Source organism: Mesoplodon bidens (assembly GCF_964165515.1).
Source record: "Mesoplodon bidens genome assembly, chromosome: 11".
NCBI lineage: Eukaryota > Metazoa > Chordata > Mammalia > Artiodactyla > Ziphiidae > Mesoplodon > Mesoplodon bidens.
In genome coordinates this window covers 25,282,016-25,301,752 of record NC_138167.1, presented here as the reverse complement: position 1 = coordinate 25,301,752, position 19,737 = coordinate 25,282,016, and the positions used below count along the sequence as shown (strand labels likewise).

Below are 19,737 nucleotides of genomic sequence, written 5' to 3'. Positions count from 1 at the left end.
TGACAAGCTGGCTTCTTCAGCCTGAGTTGCTGACTCCTCTGCACATGAATTCCTTTCTAACACGCACATGCTTCAGAAACTGTGTCATGACCTCCTATTTGATTATATCTGGGAGGGTACAGATTTCAAAGCCAAGGGGCAGATTGTGCTCCTCTGTTCAGAACAAAAGCTAATAGTCCCACAGCTGATAGTACCATCCAAAAAAATGGGTTGAATTTATGTAAACCGTATATCATATTGTAAAGATCACAACAAAACCAGGAGTGGTAAAAAACTAAAAAGGTCCACAGGAAAAGGCTTCTCTGAGAGTCTTGCTAATGCTTACATTTAGTAGTTTAGAGCCAGGAAACCAATCAAGTGCATATTAGTTAATTGTTAACTGTTTTGATAGTTTCCCTTTACCCCATCATGAAACCTTGGATGAAATGCATCATCCAGCTAATATGTATAGTAGAACTAATTTGAAGGTTGAGGACTTTGAGTTCTCTAGACCAAAGGTATGCAAAGAATTCAACAGAGACCTCAAACGTGACAGTGTTGGAATGCCACCAAAACCCAATTCTTTTTGTGATTTTGCATTTGTATATATCACTGTTGGGTTAATTTACTCTCTGGAGCATTTTAGGATGAGTCTTAATGTCCAAAGAATAGGTTTGATAAAGAGTGCGTGATGTGAAGTACAGTCTGTGAACCTGACCTTGTTCTCTTAAAACTGATTACTCTCCCCACACCTTATCCCCACCCATAAGTCACTTGCCCTTTGTGGCCAAAGTACAAAGAAGAAAATGATGATCATTTAAAATCTTACTACATAAAGGTGACTACTAAGTATTTCACATGTTTTCTACTGTACTTCTGTACATGTTCTCTTAGTTAAGATTATACTATATTTGCAATTCAGCATCATCTTTTTTTGGCTTAATATTATACCATAACATTTTCTATATCATAAGGATTTAGCCTCTGAAATCTGAATGCCTGTGTTCAAATACTACCTTGACTATTCACTATTGGAATGGCCTTAGACAAGATACTTAACTTCACTGTATCTCTGTTTTCCTCATCTATAAAAGGAGAATGCTAATAGACTTAACCTCTCGTGGTCACGAGAATTAAATATATTAATAATTTAAAAATACTTGGAAAATGCTTAAATGTAAGTGCTTAATAAAAAGTTATTTATTATTTTGGGGAGTAGTAGTTTTGTTTTTGTTAAAGCTCTTCCTAAACCTTATTTTTAATGGGTATACAATGATATATTTTTACTTTTACAAATAATATTCAAGTGGACATTTGTGAGAAAATCTTTGCCCACATTTCATATTATATCCCTAGGACTGAGTCCTTAAAGTAAAATGAATGAGTCAAAGAATATGATTGGTTCAAAATAATTATTACCAACAAATTGCTTTTCTGAAAATTTCAGTTCCATTTTCTGTTATTCACTGCCACCCCCCACCCCCCATCAGCAGTAGTCATCACTTTTCAATCTTTATTACTTTGAGAGACAAAATGGATTCACAGCAGGTTGTTTCTTTAATTACTAAATAGATTTAAATGTATTATTAACTGTATTTGTGTTCATTTTTGTGAATTGTCTGTTCTTTCTAGATTAAAGTTTCTACCCATAGTTTGTCTAAGTGGAGGTGTTTATTTTTAGTGGAAGACATAATGAAAAATATACTATACTGTTATTTTGTGCTTGTCTTATACCCTTTCCTAGGAAGCTTTATAAACGTTATGCTTTTCTACGTTGTGAAGAAGAAAGAGAGCAGTTTCTTTACCATCTTCTTTCCCTCAATGCTGTGGACTATTTCTGCTTCACCAGTGTGTTCACCACTATCAGTAAGTCTGGAGAATTGACTGTTAAGTGAAGAGTTGCTCAGATGACTAATGGAATAAGAGTTTATATTTTTTAAAACGAGACATCACAGTACAGTGAGTCAGACACTGTGATATCCACCCACCCACCCCCCGCCCTACCCCATCTCCATTTATGAACGAAGGTTATGCCCCAGCAGCCGGAGATGCTGCTGGAAGACCACCCTCAGCTGTCAGCTCCTGTGGGGAGTGTCTCACCAAAGAAAACTACCTTACCTGAAGCTAGCCCTCCCACCAGAGCTGGCCAGCATTCCTGCCTGATCCATGGGCTGTCCCAGAACTCACTGTGGGACCATCTGAGCACTCACAGCATCAGAGCTCAGTTTCTTTCTCAGCCCATCCTGCTTTCTTCCTCACATTCTGCATGCTAATTTCTGACTCAGAGTCTACTTCCCAGGAAACCCAATCTGCAGTAGGAATTGGGATGGATGTAAAGAAAAATGTTTTATTAAACAAATATTCCAATATCTTACCTGAAACGCATAAATTCAAAGAATCAGTATATGATAATAAACTTATATAACTGAACATCATTAAACTTGGAAGATTCAGAAAGACTTCAGAATCTTGCTGGGTGTTGTAGGTCTATAGAGGGAGGAAATGATGATTGGAGACATGTTTTTTATCAATTGAATTACAGCATTTATTCTGTTGCAGTGGGTCCCCTTCCCTACTTTGGAGAATTTTTACTTGTATCAGCAGTTTTATTCAGCTGCAGGTATCAGAAGCTTGGAAAATAGTGGTTTAAAGAAATCGGCTGTTTTCATTTTCTTACACAGTGCTAAGTCTTGGGGTAGGCAGTCCACAGTGCTGTCACGGACCCAGGCTCCTTGACAGTTACCAGTGCGTGCTAATCGCCTCCAGCGATGACTCTTCTCAGTCTACCCTCCAGCCCAAAGAGGGAAGGAGTGCCAAGGAAGAGGGGTTAGAATCTGTGCCAGAGAAACATAGTTTTCTAAGAAATCTCAATAAATATCACCAGTATTTCACTGGGCACAATTGTGTAGGTTTTGGCCTTCAAAGTCTCTGGTAGAGGCAAGACAAGGGGAAAATGGAGTTGGAATGGTTATTGGGCCAACGTGTATTATCTTTCAAGCTACTATTAGTTTACTAGAAACTAAGGTGTTATATACAGTTTTGAAAGAGAAGAAATAGCGGAGAGAGTTAGCATCCTAAGTTCCTCCCCATATATGCAGATTTCTCTTCATCTGAGGAACTCTTTCAATTAGGGGAATCGAAATACTTCATGAAATAAATATTCTGAGTTTAATAATATTGCTCTTTTTCTACTTTATGAAATCATTGTTGTGCATCTGTGAGCCCTTTGCAGCCACAGAACTGCTGACCTCAAACAGGGCTTTTTCGGTAGCTTTTCTTTTTTTTTTTTTTTTTTTGGTAGCTTTTCTAATCCTGTCAGCGAAAGAAATGAAAGTAGCCTCTGGGCCCTAAAATAACATCTTGCACTAACCTCTTCTGCTTTCAGTTTCAAAAATCATTTGAGTCTCATGATTACTAAACCATGAAAGTATGGCCTTCCCTTTGACATTTTCCTTTCCTTCAGCCAAAATAAAAGGACAGAAAGGGAGGTTATTCTCCCAACAGAAAGTCGTCTATGTAAAGTTAGGGAAATGAACCATTTATCCCATTCATTTTGCTCATCTAAGAGCACATTGAAGCATGAGCTCCTATTGTGAGGTTGTATCTGAGCCTGTTGTCCAGTAAATGTTCTTAATTCTACATGTAGTTCTTTCAAGGAGGGCCTTCTATTAGCTGTCTTGTGGCTGAATGAACAGGAATCCTGAGAATACCAACCAAAATATTGATTCTACCCTGCTTTTAAAAAATATATATGTGGCTCTGAGGGATAAAAATATGCTAATGTGTTTGAGCCATCCCCATTTTTTAAAGGAAATGGAGGTATGTGTAATGCCCGTGTGGTTTCCACATTTGAGCAAAGGACAGTGATAGGACAGTGACATCTAGTGGTGTGCCTTTTGAAGAGCCTTCAGAGGGGAAAGATTTCTTACAGATCCCTTTCCATATCCTGATTCTTTCCCTGGGGCACCTCTTGCACATGAGTCACCTTTCCAAGTTGTAGTTTATAGACTTCATATTATGTCCAGAATGGAGGTGCTGTTGTTTATTATTCTTGGCTTTGCATATTGGACTGTAAAACTGGGATGGGAAAGTTCTGAAGTGCAGTGCTTTTAAGGGTTGGCCAAGAAAATCAGCAACAAGAGGATACTATCCAAGAAGTCATGTACCACTTTTTATATGAAACCATACCAGTAACTGTGCTCATTTATACTCGATTCTGGAACAAAATTAATAAAAACATTAAAACAATGAAAATACTATATAGCACAGTCACTGTTTATGTCCTCAGAGATTCTGGTGCTAATGCCTGACATTGTTTATAAATGTAGTGGTAATGATAAGCATGTCATGTACACATGGTGATGTATATGTGTGGAAACCACAAATATTGGGACTCTTGGCTTATAAACCAAACCTCATCTTTCTAGACTGGGGGAGGTTATGATCTAGCTTTTTGTTTAAGTACATCTTGATAGATCATTAAAAAGCAAATTATCTGTGAAAGCCCAGCCGAGTTCTTAATGTTGATTTGTTTTGTTACCAGGAGAATTCTGTTGTCATTTTGTATTGATTTCAGCATTTTTCTTTCAGTGATTCCATATAGGTCAGTGATCATCCCCATCAAAAAGCTGAGCAATGCGATCATCACATCAAACCCTTGGATCTGTGTATCAGGAGAACTAGGAGACACGGGAGTAATGCAGATTCCCAAAAATCTCCTCGAAATGACTTTTGAAGTAAGTTCAGCTAATACCTTTCTCTTTTTTTTGCGGAACGCGGGCCTCTCACTGCTGTGGCCTCTCCCGTTGCGGAGCACAAGCTCCAGACGCGCAGGCCCAGCGGCCATGGCTCACGGGTCCAGCTGCTCCGCGGCATGTGGGATCCTCCCGGACCGGGGCACGAACCCGTGTCCCCTGCATCGGCAGGCGGACTCTCAACCACTGCGCCACCAGGGAAGCCCAGCTAATACCTTTCTTAGCACAAAGTGTCATACGTAGTTCTACACAACGATGCCGGTTTCACTTCTTCATTTTTCCTTGAGGCAAATAATATAAAGGAGTAATTAAGCATGCAGGATCATTTTGGGGATTATATACCTAAAGTTGTCTTGAACACGTGAATTTTTGTATTTTTACTGTTATTTTAATTGTTAAGCTCTATTTTTCCACTCATAATGGTGCACTTTGGGGCTTTGCCAGGTCCTATTCCATAATTCCCAGTGCCTAGCACGGAACCTGGCAAGTAGAGAACATACAAGTAAATGCTTTCCCCACAGTGGTTCTCTTCCACACTGTAAATTCACCCTGCCTGAACCTAGACAAGGGGACAGGGGAGCTGCTATCCGTGCTTTTGGTTTTTAGACCACGTGGTGATATTTATAAAGTGATTTTGCAAAACTGTACCTTTCACTATGGTAGTCAGTTTTCAGGTCTTACCTGATGAAGTATTCCCATACTTTTGAGCCCACATGCTGGTTGATCCTGGCACGCAGGAAGAAGACAAACAGCTGTTCTTGGTTCAGGAGGGAAGTGGTGCTAACTGAAATGTCCTGTTCTCATGTCCCTTGGAGTCAAGAAATAGCAGTTTCCACTCAGAGTCATAACGCTGCCCAACAGCTTATTTTGACACTATCTATCTAGTGGGGTCACAGCCATCTGTATATAAAAGATTAAAATCCTTGGCTTTTCTTTGACTACCAAGTACGGAACATAAACTGCATTATAAGTCCCATCATTGCTGTTTCTAGACTCTCACATCTGCCTACTTCTTTCCACCTCTGCTGCCACAACTACTTCAAGATGCCATCCTCCCTCACCTAGATCGCCGTGATTCAAAGACGTCAAGGGCTTTGAGAACTCATAGCTCTGATGTTCCCAACCATACATAGTCAGTTGGGGTCTGTGATCTTTTATCAGAATTTAAAAGTCAGAATTTAGTTGACATTTATTTTCACCATTCCTATTATCATCGCTTTCTTTTGTACTTGTCCATAAAGGGTCAGGAAGGACACTGATAACTATGCTTTTTTTTGTTTTCTTTTTAACAATAGCTTCAAAGACTTCTAGGTGAGGTTTGAAGTCAGTTCTGCCTTAGTATTTTATTAGGAGCAGAAAAATAGTCATGTTGGTAGTTTTTTGTATCTATAATCGTTTCTCTGACCTCTCTGCAACTAAATCTAAACAGCATCTTTTTCCCACTTCTTGAGATTCTTCCCATCCTTCATAGGCACAAATCACTGACTCTGTGATGTTTCTGGGTTCTCCACTTAGAAATCATTGTTCTTTCCCCAGTGTTCTTCAAGTACCTGTTTACATCTCTACTCTAGGGCATTGTGCAGTCCCTCTCATTTGATAGTTCATGTTCCTATGTCTCCTGTCTCATTAGAAGGGATCTATTAGATGTGAATATTTTTCTCTAGTGCACAGCAGAACACATTACGCAGAGTGGGTCCTCTGCAGTTCTTAAGTTGGATGGAACCATGGCACCACTGCTAAAGCTGAGAGGTAGCAGGAAGGGATCAGGTACTGAGTAACCTGTGGTCCTGTCCCTGCAGTGCCAGAACCTGGGGAAGCTGACTACTGTTCAGATCGGTCACGATAACTCAGGACTGTTAGCCAAATGGCTAGTGGATTGTGTCATGGTCAGAAACGAAATCACAGGACATACGTACAGGTAAGTAAATGTCCTTGGGAGCTCAGACTTCTTTTAAGACCCTTTAGACAAGAAAAGGTTTGAGAATTGTTTTCATTCCAAAGCTTTTCCGCTGCCTTCTGAATCTTAGTTTAGTTTTTTGGGTTGTTTTGTTTTTGTTTATGTCATAACAAAATTGTGTTATTTTGTTCCAAATACAAAATTGTCCCCAAGATACTTTTTTTTTTTGTGTGTGTGGTATGCGGGCCTCTCACTGCTGTGGCCTCTCCCGTTGCCGAGCACAGGCTCTGGACGCGCAGGCCCAGCGGCCATGGCTCACCGGCCCAGCCGCTCCGTGGCACATGGGATCTTCCCGGAACGGGGCATGAACCCGTGTCCCCTGCATCGGCAGGCAGACTCTCAACCACTGCGCCACCAGGGAAGCCCTCCCCAAGATACTTTTAAGAAACTGATTGTGTTTGCTGCTAATGCTTATTAGTCCACAAATGTTGAAAAAGATTGGTGGAAGTCTGATTAAAAAAGGAAACAAAAAAGAAGCTTAAAATAATGTCAGTAAGAGGAAAGGCTTGTTCAGATGCTCCTGGGCAAAGCCAGCACTCTTCTTTGAGAACATTCTCCTCTCTTCTCCTGTAACTTAACTCCCACATTAACATCTAGTTTGAAGATATTGTTGTTGAAACTAACCCCAGAATTTTAATACAGACAAGGTATGAGAAAATATTAAAGAATTATTTTAATTTGATGATAACAATTTATTCTCTTTATATAAGAGAGAATATCTTTAGTTTTCAGAGACTCATACTAAAGTGCTTGGGAGTAAAATGTCCTGTTGTTTGTAATTTACTCTAAAATACTTTTAACAAAAAATAAAAATGAAGCATATGGCAAAATGTTATGTTTAAGTCATAAGACACCCAGGGTGTCTCTTATCTTTTCTACTTTTTTATGTGTTTGAAACTTTTCATAATGAAAAAAGCAACCCACAGGCACTAAAATGATGGGCCTCACCCATGGTGCCATTTAAAAATTCTAATTAAAGCTACTAAGATCTTGGTGATTCTGAAGTTTGTTTCTGTCCTACCAGGTTCCCATGCGGGCGGTGGCTGGGGAAAGGCATTGATGATGGAAGCCTGGAGAGAATTCTCATTGGAGAATTGATGACATCAGCAGCAGATGAGGATCTAGTGAAGCAGTGTCGGACTCCACCCCAGCAGAAATCACCCACCATGGCCAGGAGACTAAGCATCACTTCACTGACAGGAAAAACTACCAGTAAATAGATTTTTTATTTTCCAGTGTGTCATGTTGCAGGCATCATGTAGCCATTTCATAGAAAACTGTTGTATTAATGAATTACAGTAAGGAGATTGAAAAGAAAAAAGCTGAGGAAAATTAATTTGAGAGAAAGGCTTTAAGAGTGGGGAGAGAGGGCTTCCCTGGTGGTGCAGTGGTTAAGAATCCACCTGCCAATGCAGGGGACACGGGTTTGAGCCCTGGCTAGGGAAGATCCCACAAGCCGCAGAGCAACTAAGACCGTGCGCCACAGCTACCTAGCCTACGCTCTAGAGCCTGTGAGCCACAACTGTTGAGCCCACGTGCCGCAACTACTGAAGTCCACACACCACAACTGCTGAAGCCCGTGCTCTGCAACAAGAGAAGCCTGTGCACCGCAATGAAGAGTAGCCCCCGCTCACCACAACTAGAGAAAGCCCATGCACAGCAGCAAAGACCCAACGAGGCCAATAAAATAAAATAAATAAATTAAAAAAAAAAAAAAAGAATGGGGAGAGAAAAAAGGGGGAAAAATAAACCAGGAGTGCTCCCCTGGTGGCGCAGTGGTTGAGAGTCCCCCTGCCGATGCAGGGGGCGCGGGTTCGTGCCCCGGTCCGGGAAGATCCCACATGCCGCGGAGCGGCTGGGCCCATGAGCCATGGCCACTGAGCCTGCACATCCGGAGCCTGTGCTCTGCAACGGGAGAGGCCACAACAGTGAGAGGCCCGCGTACTGCCAAATATATATATAAATAAATAAATAAAGCAGGACATTAACAAATAATTTAAAAGCCTGAAGAATTTAGATGTTAAAATCCAACAAAAACTGCATGCTTCTGTTTTAATTAAGCTTTGGAAGTATGAATAAATAATATCTTGCCTGAAACTTAAAGGAGGAATAAGGACAGTTACATGTTACAGTACTCCCACATCTAGTTATCCAGAGCCCCTTTTTCTTTTTTTTTTTTTTTTTTTTTTTTTTGCGGTAGGCGGGCCTCTCACTGTTGTGGCCTCTCCCCTTGCAGAGCACAGGCTCCGGATGCGCAGGCTCAGCAGCCATGGCTCACGGGCCTAGCCGCTCTGCGGCATGTGGGATCTTCCCAGACCGGGGCACGAACCCGTGTCCCCTGCATCGGCAGGCAGACTCTCAACCACTGCGCCACCAGGGAAGCCCAAGAGCCCCTTTTTCTAAGAGGAATTCTAAAAATTCCTCTCCCTACCCCACCCCCAACTTCCTGTACAAGTGATAAAACAAAATACTATAAAAAAGTGAATTCTGTGGATAGGATACTATGTTCATATGCCATTTTGAATAGTACAATAAACTTCTAATTTATACTAATGTCTTTAATAGGCTGAATAATGTCTCCCAGGGGTATCAGATTTTAATCCCTGGGATCTGTAAATGTTACTTTATTTAGAAAAAGGGTCTTTACAAATATAATTAAGTTAAGGAACTTGAGGTGGGGAGGTTATCCTGGATTATCCAGGTAAGCCCTAAATGCAATCACATGTATTCTTATAAGAGGGAGGCAAAAGGAAATTAGACGCACACAGAGGAGAAGACAACAGAAAGATGGAGGCAGAAATTGAAGTGATGCGGCCACAAGCCAAGGAATGCCAGAGCCACCAGAGCTTGAAGAGGCAAGGAGCAGCTTCTTCCACTGAGCCTCCAGAGGAAGTGCAGCCCTGTCCACACCTTGATTTCTGCCTGGTGATACTGATTTCTGACTTCTGCCTTTGGAATTGTGGGAGAATAAATTTCTGCTTTTTTACGTTACCAAATTTGTGGTAACCTAGTACCAGAACCACAGAAAACTAATAAAGAGGCAGTATGATTTAGTGAAAAATCACAGAAGTTTATCAGTGAAGTGGTTTTATTTCAGTTTATAGACAATAACCATGAGTAGAATAAGAGGTACCTAAGAGGTCCTTAGTTAACTAACAAAGCAGCTTCCTTAGATATTATTATTCCATATCCATTTCTTAGTACATAGAAATATATTAACTATTAGAATGATACAGTCTAAAAATCTCCCTTATTCATATATTGCCAGTGGGAATGCAAAAGGAAAAACCATTTGGCAATTTCTTTTTTTTTTTTTTTTTTTGCTGTACGCGGGCCTCTCACTGTTGTGGCCTCTCCCGTTGCGGAACACAGGCTCCGGACGTGCAGGCTCAGCGGCCATGGCTCGCAGGCCCAGCCGCTCCGTGGCATGTGGGATCTTCCCGGACCGGGGCACGAACCCGCGTCCCCTGCATCAGCAGGCAGACTCTCAACCACTGCGCCACCAGGGAAGCCCTGGCAGTTTCTTTTAAAGATATACATATACTAACCATACACTTGACCCAGCAGTCCCACTCTAGATATATACCCAAAAGAAATGAATACATATATCTACACCAAGACTTGTACTCAAATGCTGCTCGCAGCTTTATTCATAATAGCCAAAATGGAAACAACCCCAGTGTCCACCAGCTGGTGAATGGAGAAGCAGATAGTGAGTGGTATATCTAGTCAATGGGATACTATTCAGAAATACTGTGGATATATCTAACATCACGGATGAATCAAAACTATTATGCCAGGTGAGAGAAACCAGACACAAAGGACCAGACACTATATGATTCCATTTGTATTAAATTCTAGAAACAGCAATATAATAACAATGAAAAGCAGATCAGCAGTTGACAGGGGTTATGAGCTGGGGAAGGGGATTGACTGAAAAGGGGAATGGGGGAACTTTTTGGGTTGATGGAAATTTTCTATATTATGTTTGTAGTGATGGTTATATGTCTATACATGTGTCAAAACTCATCAAATTACACACTTAAAATTGGTGAATTTATTGTATGTAATACCTCAACTATGCTGATTTAAAATTAAAAAGTGGATTTCAGTTCAGTCCTTCCAAATTACTACAACTTGTGAATCAGTCCAATTTTATGGGGTATTAATGTTTTCAGAGGCCTTATCCCCCACTTCTGGTCATATTTTCTTAATAAGCAGAAAAATTTAAATAACGTGAAACTCAGAGATGGGTACCGTGGTGTTTTTTTCACAGTGTGTGCAAGGTGATATTTAGAGAACTAAACGTTTTAAATTGGTTTCAAAGTAATGCTGATCAGCACAGGGTTCATTCGAAATGAATAAAAGCTTTCAACATAGATCTTCATGTTTAAAAGAGAAAGGTACAAGTAAAAAAATTACTAGGAGCTGGAGATGACACAGTATCAGTCCTTCAGTTATAAGAGGTTTCCATTTTAACAATTTTTTTGCGTTGGTATAGAAAAAACTTACCTGAGTCTTACCTGGAAAATGTCTTATGCAGGAAATCCTCCAGCAGTATGAATTTAAAGATTCTTAAATTCTAGACTGTATAGCATGTCATTTATAGTGTGATATGTGAGATTGATTTAAGAGTTAATCACTACAAGAAAAGACCAATTATTTAATTTTTCTCTTGTTACTTACTTCTATCCATGTATGAAACCTGTTTACCACCTTTTTTTCTTTTCCGTCCTTTTTTCCTTTTTCTTTTTTTAATCATTCTTGGGGTTTGGGAGGCAAAGGTGCTTTAGATTCCATTCAAGCAACCCACCAAGCTCTCCCTCAGGAAGGGGGCCTAGGTACGCAAGTACTGGCTGAGAGAATGAAGCAGTGCCCAGATGGACTAAGTGGCCAGAAAGAAACAGTTCTGGGCTTCAAGGCAGGGTGTCCCCATGTACCTGGCATCTTTAAACATATACCCTTTACTTTTAAGACAACAGCAAGGCACAAGATCCAAATTAGACATTCAGAGCTCCAGAAGCCTTAGCCTGTGCCTACTAAGGACTCGGAGGTAGGTGGGATAAGGGGTACCTGAGGAATGACGCTGTGGGTCTTTCCCACCTCTCTCCTTAGATCTGAGGACTAGCTATAGCACTTTGTGACAGGCACCACGGCCAGATGATTTACACCTAATATCTCATTCACTTTTCCCTGTGACCCAAGAGGTGTGTATTTCCCTGTTTTAGATTGAAGAAACTCAGACTCAGAGGAAGTTAGACAATTTGACCAAGGTTATGGCTTGCAAGTGGTAAGGCTGGGATTTGAGTCTTGGGGGTCTCTTGGTTTCTACTCCAAACTGACCAAGGCAAGTTTCATGGGACCCTGACAAGCCAGCCTGCTCTGGTGAAGTGTTTCCACCACAGGCAGGCATAGTTGATGTCCTGTAGTACTTTGGTTTATTTCCCTTGCGTGAGAATTCAACCATTATTGATTATTTTTTAGAACCCAATGCTGGACAGATCCAAGAAGGAATTGGAGAAGCTGTGAACAATATTGTGAAACATTTCCACAAACCTGAAAAAGAGGTATGATGGGCTGTAAAACTTAATATGGTAGGATTTTAAAGCTGCTTTATACATGATACATAAGGCAATAAAAGGTGCTTTAATTTTCATTTGTAAGCTTTCTAATAGCTGCAAAAAAAATGCTTCATAGCTACTCTCAGCACTTGTTCCTCTAGTAATTTTCTTAAACATCGAGCAAGAGCTTATTCTCCGGCACTGTGTGTTGCCCTCCACAGAGAGGAAGCCTCACTGTGTTGCTGTGTGGAGAGAGTGGCTTAGTCGCGGCGCTTGAGCAAGTTTTCCACCATGGCTTCAGATCTGCTCGCATCTTTCACAAGAACGTCTTCATCTGGGACTTCATAGGTAAACTAAAGCTGGTGTGTGTTGTCGTAAGGTCATCGAAGTGTTTCTTAGAAAACTCAAACTCAGGAATTTGAGTGAATAAGAGTTAGGGATAAGGGTGTATGTTTTTAAAAGTAAATATCAAATAAGCAGTATCTGTGCTTTTCATTCAATCAACAAATATATATAAATGCCCACAATATTCTAAACAGTATTCTAGATGCTCAAGATATACATAAAGATAAAAGTAAACAAAACGCAGAAATTCCTATGGTTGACAAATTTATAATCTGGTAGGGGCAAACAATACACAAAAACATAACAGATATGCAATTCATCTGATATAGTGGAAGGTCATCGCTGATCCGGAAGAAAACAGAGCAAGGTGAAAGGAAATGGAGTGGGAGCACTCTTTTAATTGGGGTGCTTATAGACCTTGTTGACAAGGTAACATTAAGCAAAGACTTTAAGGAAGTGAGCCTTGTGAATACGGGGCAGAGGGCACTGGAGGCTGAAAGAAGCGCCCCGTCAGAGCAGGGTGGGGCTGTGCTTGGCCTTGCATGGAGCAGCAGGGATGTCGGTGGGACGGGAGGGGCCGGAGCAGAGTGAGGGAGAGGGGCTGGGATTCGCAGGAGAGGGTGTTTACTGCCAGAGCCGGTTGTGGAGGGCCTTCTAGGCCTCTGGAAGCACTTTGTTCTTTGTACTGAATGGGATGGGAAGTCCTTGGAAGGCCTGGAGCTAAGGAGTGACATGATATAATCTATGTTTTAAAAGGATCACTCTAATCCGTGCTGTCCAGTATGGTAACCAGTAGTCACATGTGGCTATTTAAATTGGCTTAATTTAAATTAAGTTTAAAATTCACTCCCTCAGTCACACCAGCCCTACTAGTGGCTGTAGAACTGGACCTTGCAGATGTAGAATATTTTCATCATCATGGAAAGTTCTACCGGAATGTACTGCTCTAGCTCGCTAAACTTTGTATTCTTTATTTTGCTATGCAGCTTCTTCTACAATTCCCAGTTTCTTTAACAGGGAGATTAATCATTTCATGTTTGTAAATAAGGCCTGGCTGAAGTAGTTGATTTTATCCAATAACTTTTAGACAAAGAAAGGAAGTTGACAGAGCTAGGCCCCCTAGAGTGGGTTGTTTTTTTTTTTCTTTTGGAATGCATCGACTCTCACTGCTCCTGCTTCTGATATGTGTATACATAACTCTTCCTCAGATTTTTTTTTAATAAATTTATTTATTTTTGGCTGTGTTGGGTCTTTGTTGCTGCACACAGGCTTTCATAGTTGTGGCGCAAGGGGGCTACTCTTCGTTGCGGTTCGCGGCTTCTCATTGCTGTGGCTTCTCTTTGTTGTGGAGCACCGGCTCTAGGCGCACGGGCTTCAGTAGTTGTAGCACGCGGGCTCAGTAGTTGTGGCTCACGGGCTCTAGAGCGCAGGTAGTTGTGGTGCACGGGTTTAGTTGCTCCATGGCATGTGGGATCTTCCCGGACCAGGGCTCAAACCTGTGTCCCCTGCATTGGCAGGTGGATTCTTAACCACTGCACCACCAGGGAAGTCCCTCTTCCTCAGATTTACTGAAGCAGTTCCATTTCAAGGATTTTGTTGCACTGTGTTCGCCAGCCATTCTATAACTAGAACAAAGGGCGCCACCTCAATGGCTACCATGTCTTTGCTACTTACTCTTAGAAGGCTCCAGTCTTAACAGACAAGTTCATTGGGGTTTTTTTCCTTTGCTGTCAATTGCCATTTCTTGAAGGTATTCTAAAGAGAGTAAACTTTCCAACTGTCTGGAATGCAGTCTAGATTAGAAAATAAAGTCCTGGGAGCATATTGTTCTACCGTGAAACATGAGCCTCTAGAATTTATTGTGAAACCAGTGATAAAGTAATGGTTTTGGTTTTAGGACTGGCTATAATGCAAAGTGTCGTTAGTATTCCCAGAATAAACCAAGTGATTCATCTTTTTTTATTTGAAGTATTATGTGTATTGTGATATGACTCTGACTTCCTTCTCCAGAGAGAGCAGTTGCTTATTTTGAAACAACTGACCAGATTCTAGACAATGAAGATGATGTCCTCATTCAGAAATCATCCTGCAAAACCTTCTGCCACTATGTAAATGCTATTAATACTGCACCCAGGAACATTGGGAAGGACGGCAAATTCCAGATTTTAGTTTGCCTTGGAACACGGTATTAAGCCAGTTCTTGACTTTCCCTATCTTTGTCACACGTTGAGCAAGAATTTAGAAAAGATTATACCAGATCATGCCCCTTCCAAAGCTCTCCCGTGGGTTTCTTTCGTACCAAATTTTATGAGACTCCTGTTTATTGGGTGCTTGCTATGTGTTGGGCAGTGTGCTCCGCTGCATGAAGTAGCAAGCGATATCCCCACTGTATAGATGAGAAAATAGAAAGTAGAAGAGGCACGGATAAGTTAACAGACTTTCCCAAGGTCACACAGCTAGAAAGAGGCAAAGCCAAGATTTACACCTAGTCGCACTCCAGAGCCCAAAGCTCTGAACCGTTACACAGTACTGCACCAGAGGTGGGTGGATAAGTAATAGGTAGATTGGTAGATAATTAGACACACCAGCACATTCACACATATATATTTCCTGTCTAGAGCTTGTGTAGTGTGTATGTGCTACCATGTTGCTTTAATTTTAATACATTGTGGAATTCTTACTACCTAAGTAATTCTTACTATGGAGAGTCTTCTCTTTAAGACAATTTCCTACCCCTTTCTTTTTCTAAAATGACACATAGGAGCTGTGCACTCCGTTAATTTTAAAACGGCTCTCAGAATGGTAAGAAATGAACCACATAGATCTTTAGAAGATTTTTTATCTGTGCAATGTTTGTTTTCTTCTAAACCCCTAGAAGCCCCAGCAAGAGGTGCAGGATGGCCTAGCTGCCTGGTCATGAAAGCGTAGTGAGAGGTGCTCAGTGACGATGTCTTAGCTACTTAGAGTGACAGATAGTGACAGATAGCTAATGTCAGCTTAATCAGGAAACGCTGAAGATTGAGATCCTGTCCTCCTGAGCTAAGTTCTGTATTTCTTCTTAATAAAAGCTGCCCAATTTCAGCTGTGTTTTTTAAAGTTCCTTTTGAGTATGATCCTTATCTCCTTTTATCTCTTTACTGTTCTGATTTATTAGACCAGCGCAACCCCTCTTTCGGTTTATAAAATCTACTTAATGTTTTTCTGCTTTGATTTTGTTCCTTACCTTGTAATGTTGTGTAAATTTTTTTAAAAAGCGCCAGTCCTTACAATTAAATGGAGACTTTCTTCCCAAAAGGTCAGTATACTTTGGCATGCCTTGCCACAGATGTCTGATTAACATCCCTGTAAAAAAGAATACAGAATGGCATTCTGCCTTTTTTTAAAGTGGTAGAATCAGAATAGAGAATTTCTTGAATACATCTAAGTCCTTATGGCCAACTTGTGCAGACCCACTTTTAGAATCTGATGGGTTTCCTCGTTAGCTTACACTGTCTCATTACCTTATCTTTTTAACCAGTCATTATCCAGCTACTTGACTTTGGTTTTGTCTTTGGTGACCTCAGAGCTTGGCTAGATTTTTCCCCCATCCAGTCCCACACCCACACCTTCCCGTCAAAAGCTCCAGTGTGTGCCTTGTTCTGCAGCGAGGGCAGCAGTGCTCAGGACTTGTTTCTGTTTGGGTCTGTAGGGATCGCCTGCTCCCACAGTGGATTCCGCTGTTAGCTGAGTGTCCTGCCATCACCCGAATGTATGAGGAGAGTGCCCTCCTGCGAGATCGCATGACCGTCAACTCCCTCATCCGCATTCTGCAGACCATCCAGGACTTCACCATAGTCTTAGAAGGCTCACTCATCAAAGGAGTGGATGTGTAACCCAATTAGCTAGAAACTCTCAGTCCAGACCCCTTGTTCCTGAACCTTCCCCAACGATGGGGACCGATTTGGACTTGTCTGACGAGGTAGTGAGTCACTGCAGGGGGCAACACACCGTATCCCCCAATTTGAACAATCCTGACACTACAGACAAGGTAAAGTGCTGTATTGTAGTTCATTTGAACCTGGAATTTAGTATAAAATAGAGTATTTTCATGTGTTAGATGTGTGTAAATATGCTCTCTTCTTTGAGAAATTATATTACTCTAATAAGATAACTTTTCTTAGATTGAATATTCCTGTGACTTAAAATAAGTAGCTTAAAAGTATTGGGAGTTGGGGGGGTGGGGAGGAGAAAGAGTGGTGCTAGTCAGGAAGAAGCCAGTAAACATGTAAATACAGTGCAACCCAGTGGGGCTTTTTTTTTCCTCCAGGTATCACAAAGGAACTCAGAATGCATTGCTGTGTCGTAGCCAGCCATCCTGGTGTCTGATCCTTTGTATTGTGAATGTAAACAGCTTTACCTACTGTAGGGGATAGTAGCCCTCACTTATAGCTTTTAAGTTTCACATGGTTTCATACGTTTGAATTGAGCCACTTTTCCAGTCCTTTGGAAAAATTTTTCCGTCAGCACAAGATATGATTCAAATATTTTAAATACTGTACCCCAGGAGCTCGGCTAAACTGGAAAGAGAACACACAAAGCCCTGAGAAGTGTGTTAACTTGTGGGATTATAACTTCTTTACACTTTGGAAAGATTAGCCTAGACTAACTTCATTCTTGGCATTTTTATTCTTGTTATTTGAGGTACTTTGGGGAGATGTGAATTTCAGAGTGTTGGCCTCATGGTCTTAAGAACTGCAAACAGCAGTTTGATTCTGTACTTTTAATTTGGCCATCTCAACCCTGCAGTGGTCCCTTACCTCTTAAGGATAACCACAAACACGGTCTTTGTTTGGTTCCAATCACCCGCCTCCCCTCTCCCGGTGCACATCCCCCCTCAGGAAGTGGGAAGAATGTTTAAGGAGGAGGAGGGCCCTGTGTGGCTTGGAATGTTTTTGTGAGAGTATTTGTTGACCATGATAATGCAAATAACAGAAGAAGAGAGAAAGAATGAACCCTTTCTGGGTGTTTCAGGGCAAGCTTTATGTTCTTTTGTAAGCAGGGGTGAAAATGTAAAACAACTGGCCCGGAGAAGGTAGAGGCCAGTACTGACAAAATGGAAGGCAAAACAAGAGGCAACAATTTTAGGAGACCAAACATTGTGAGTAACTTTCCAGTTTGGTGTTTTTTAAGGAAGTTAAATAAATTTGGTATTAGCTCGTTACCTTAAGTCTTCATCTAACGGTCAGTCCTTTAAGTCTAATTAGGCATTTGCATGTTGTTAGCAGGGAAATTGCCTCAGCAGAGCTCCAGATTTTATTCCCAGTTGTGGCTGAGAAGCAAAGCCATGGCCTCTCAGGACCCTTGTGTAATCTGAGGGTCCAGGCTTTTTAGCCAAGAGCGTTGTTTACCTTTTTTCCTGGAAGAAGAAACTAATGAAACAAGTGCCTCACTCTCCCTTTATCAAACGCTGTATTCAGCCAAGGCACACGCCCTTTTACTACGTGACTGAGTCCTTGAGGAGGGTAGGGAGAGTTGAAGGCAGCATTTAGAAACCCATGGAAAGGGTTTAAGAAGATGGTTCTGGGTGACCTGGGTAGACCAGAAATTGGTTTGCCTACAGCTAACGTTTGTCCACAGTGGTGTGGCTGTTCCAGGGACATGGAAAGTCTGTTATGGGAGACATCCGGAACCTGTTTCACACTAGACACTTACTGTTCCAATGACGAGAAACCATAGCGTGATTCGATCCCGGATTTTGTCCTTGTTACCTTTTCCACAGGCCGTGCTTCTGACACATGCTGGGCAAACAGAGAGATGGCTTAGGTTAGCAGGCTAGAACTGAGTCGTCTAGTCTAGCCTTCTCATTTTACAGATGGGAACACTTAAGGGTCAGAGAGATTAAAGACTTACCCGCACACCTGGACAGCCACAACACAGAGTCTAGAATTCATGTTTTTTATTACACCAGGCTGCACGAGACTGGCCTCTGAGGCATTCATATTAATAGTCTTTCTACCCTTGGTTGTTTATTCATCTACCTATACAGGTAGCACAGGGATTAATATTCATTTTAACAAATTGTCCTTAAGTTATAGAGAATTACACCTATTATAAAAAGTAGGAGCAGGAATTCTCTGGCGGTCCTGTGGTTAGGACTCCATGCTCTCGCCGCCAAGGGCCCGGGTTTGATCCCTGGTCAGGGAACTAAGATCCCACAAGCCTCACGGCGCAGCCAAAAAAAAAAAAAAAAAAAAACTAGGAGCAAAATTGGATTTCGGACCTGTGAATAAAACCATTACTTTATCTTCCCCAAAGAGTTATACCTAAAGTTTCATCCCACTTTCTATTGTCTGACTATAGTAGTGAGATGACCAATTTCAAATGAAGGAATCACATCAGAACTGACACATCCTCTAGAATGCTAGGCCCTTTAGAGTGGTCACCTTGGGAGTCCATATATGTATGCCAGTGATAAAGCCAGTGCTCCAGACACCTGGGGGACCTCCTTATGAGCTGCCTGAATGACCTACAGTCCATTCTTTTGAATACTGCCAGTGATGGGAAATGGTGGCCCTTCAAAACAAATTTAAAATTTGAAACAACAAAAAGTCCTTAGGTTACAAGTTGATGAATGAAAAGGATACTTAAGCAAAGTTTGGGGTCACATAAGAAACTCAATTCTAAAGAAATAAGACTTAGTTCTTACATGGCTTATAACTGTCTTTGAGCCAATATCAAAATATTTTGAGTGGGACAGTAGCAGAATCCTTAGAATAAATGTACATAGCCTTCTAAGCTGACTTCTGAAGGTCATTCAGAGGTATACTTTCTGCTCTGTTAACACTTTATTTTTTTTTTCCTGTTAATACTTTAAATTAGTATATTGCTTTGTCATCACACTTCAAAGTTAAAGTACAAAAAAAAAAAAAAAAAAAGTACATAAAAATCTCTTTTGTAATTGACTTTTTTTTCCTCAAAATAAATTAAAAGTAATGCCTGGAATCATAATTAGTATTTTCACATAATAATAGGTTAAGAAGAAATTGTTTTAAAATTAAATTGCCAAAAATATTATCTCTTGAAACATTTATCTTCCAAGTGTTTTTCAAATGTCCTGAAACTCCTAATATCATCAACCTTGGTGACATAGTGGCATTACACC

At 41.0% G+C, this 19,737-nt stretch overlaps 1 protein-coding gene across 7 annotated transcripts in view; it reads left to right on the top strand.

Annotated features, from left to right (window-relative positions):
* DENND5B (DENN domain containing 5B) overlaps positions 1-19,499 on the top strand; it is a 210,393-nt gene extending 190,894 nt beyond the window's left edge. For all 7 annotated transcript variants that reach the window (XM_081247880.1, XM_081247879.1, XM_081247883.1 and 4 more), the window contains 8 exons: positions 1,724-1,845; positions 4,570-4,715; positions 6,533-6,651; positions 7,715-7,902; positions 12,175-12,257; positions 12,473-12,599; positions 14,607-14,781; positions 16,285-19,499. In XM_081247880.1, the coding sequence (XP_081104006.1) occupies positions 1,724-1,845; positions 4,570-4,715; positions 6,533-6,651; positions 7,715-7,902; positions 12,175-12,257; positions 12,473-12,599; positions 14,607-14,781; positions 16,285-16,468 (1,144 nt within the window). In that variant the 3' untranslated portion in view covers positions 16,469-19,499. The remainder of the gene's footprint in view (positions 1-1,723; positions 1,846-4,569; positions 4,716-6,532; positions 6,652-7,714; positions 7,903-12,174; positions 12,258-12,472; positions 12,600-14,606; positions 14,782-16,284) is intronic.
* Positions 19,500-19,737: the final 238 nt, after the last annotated feature.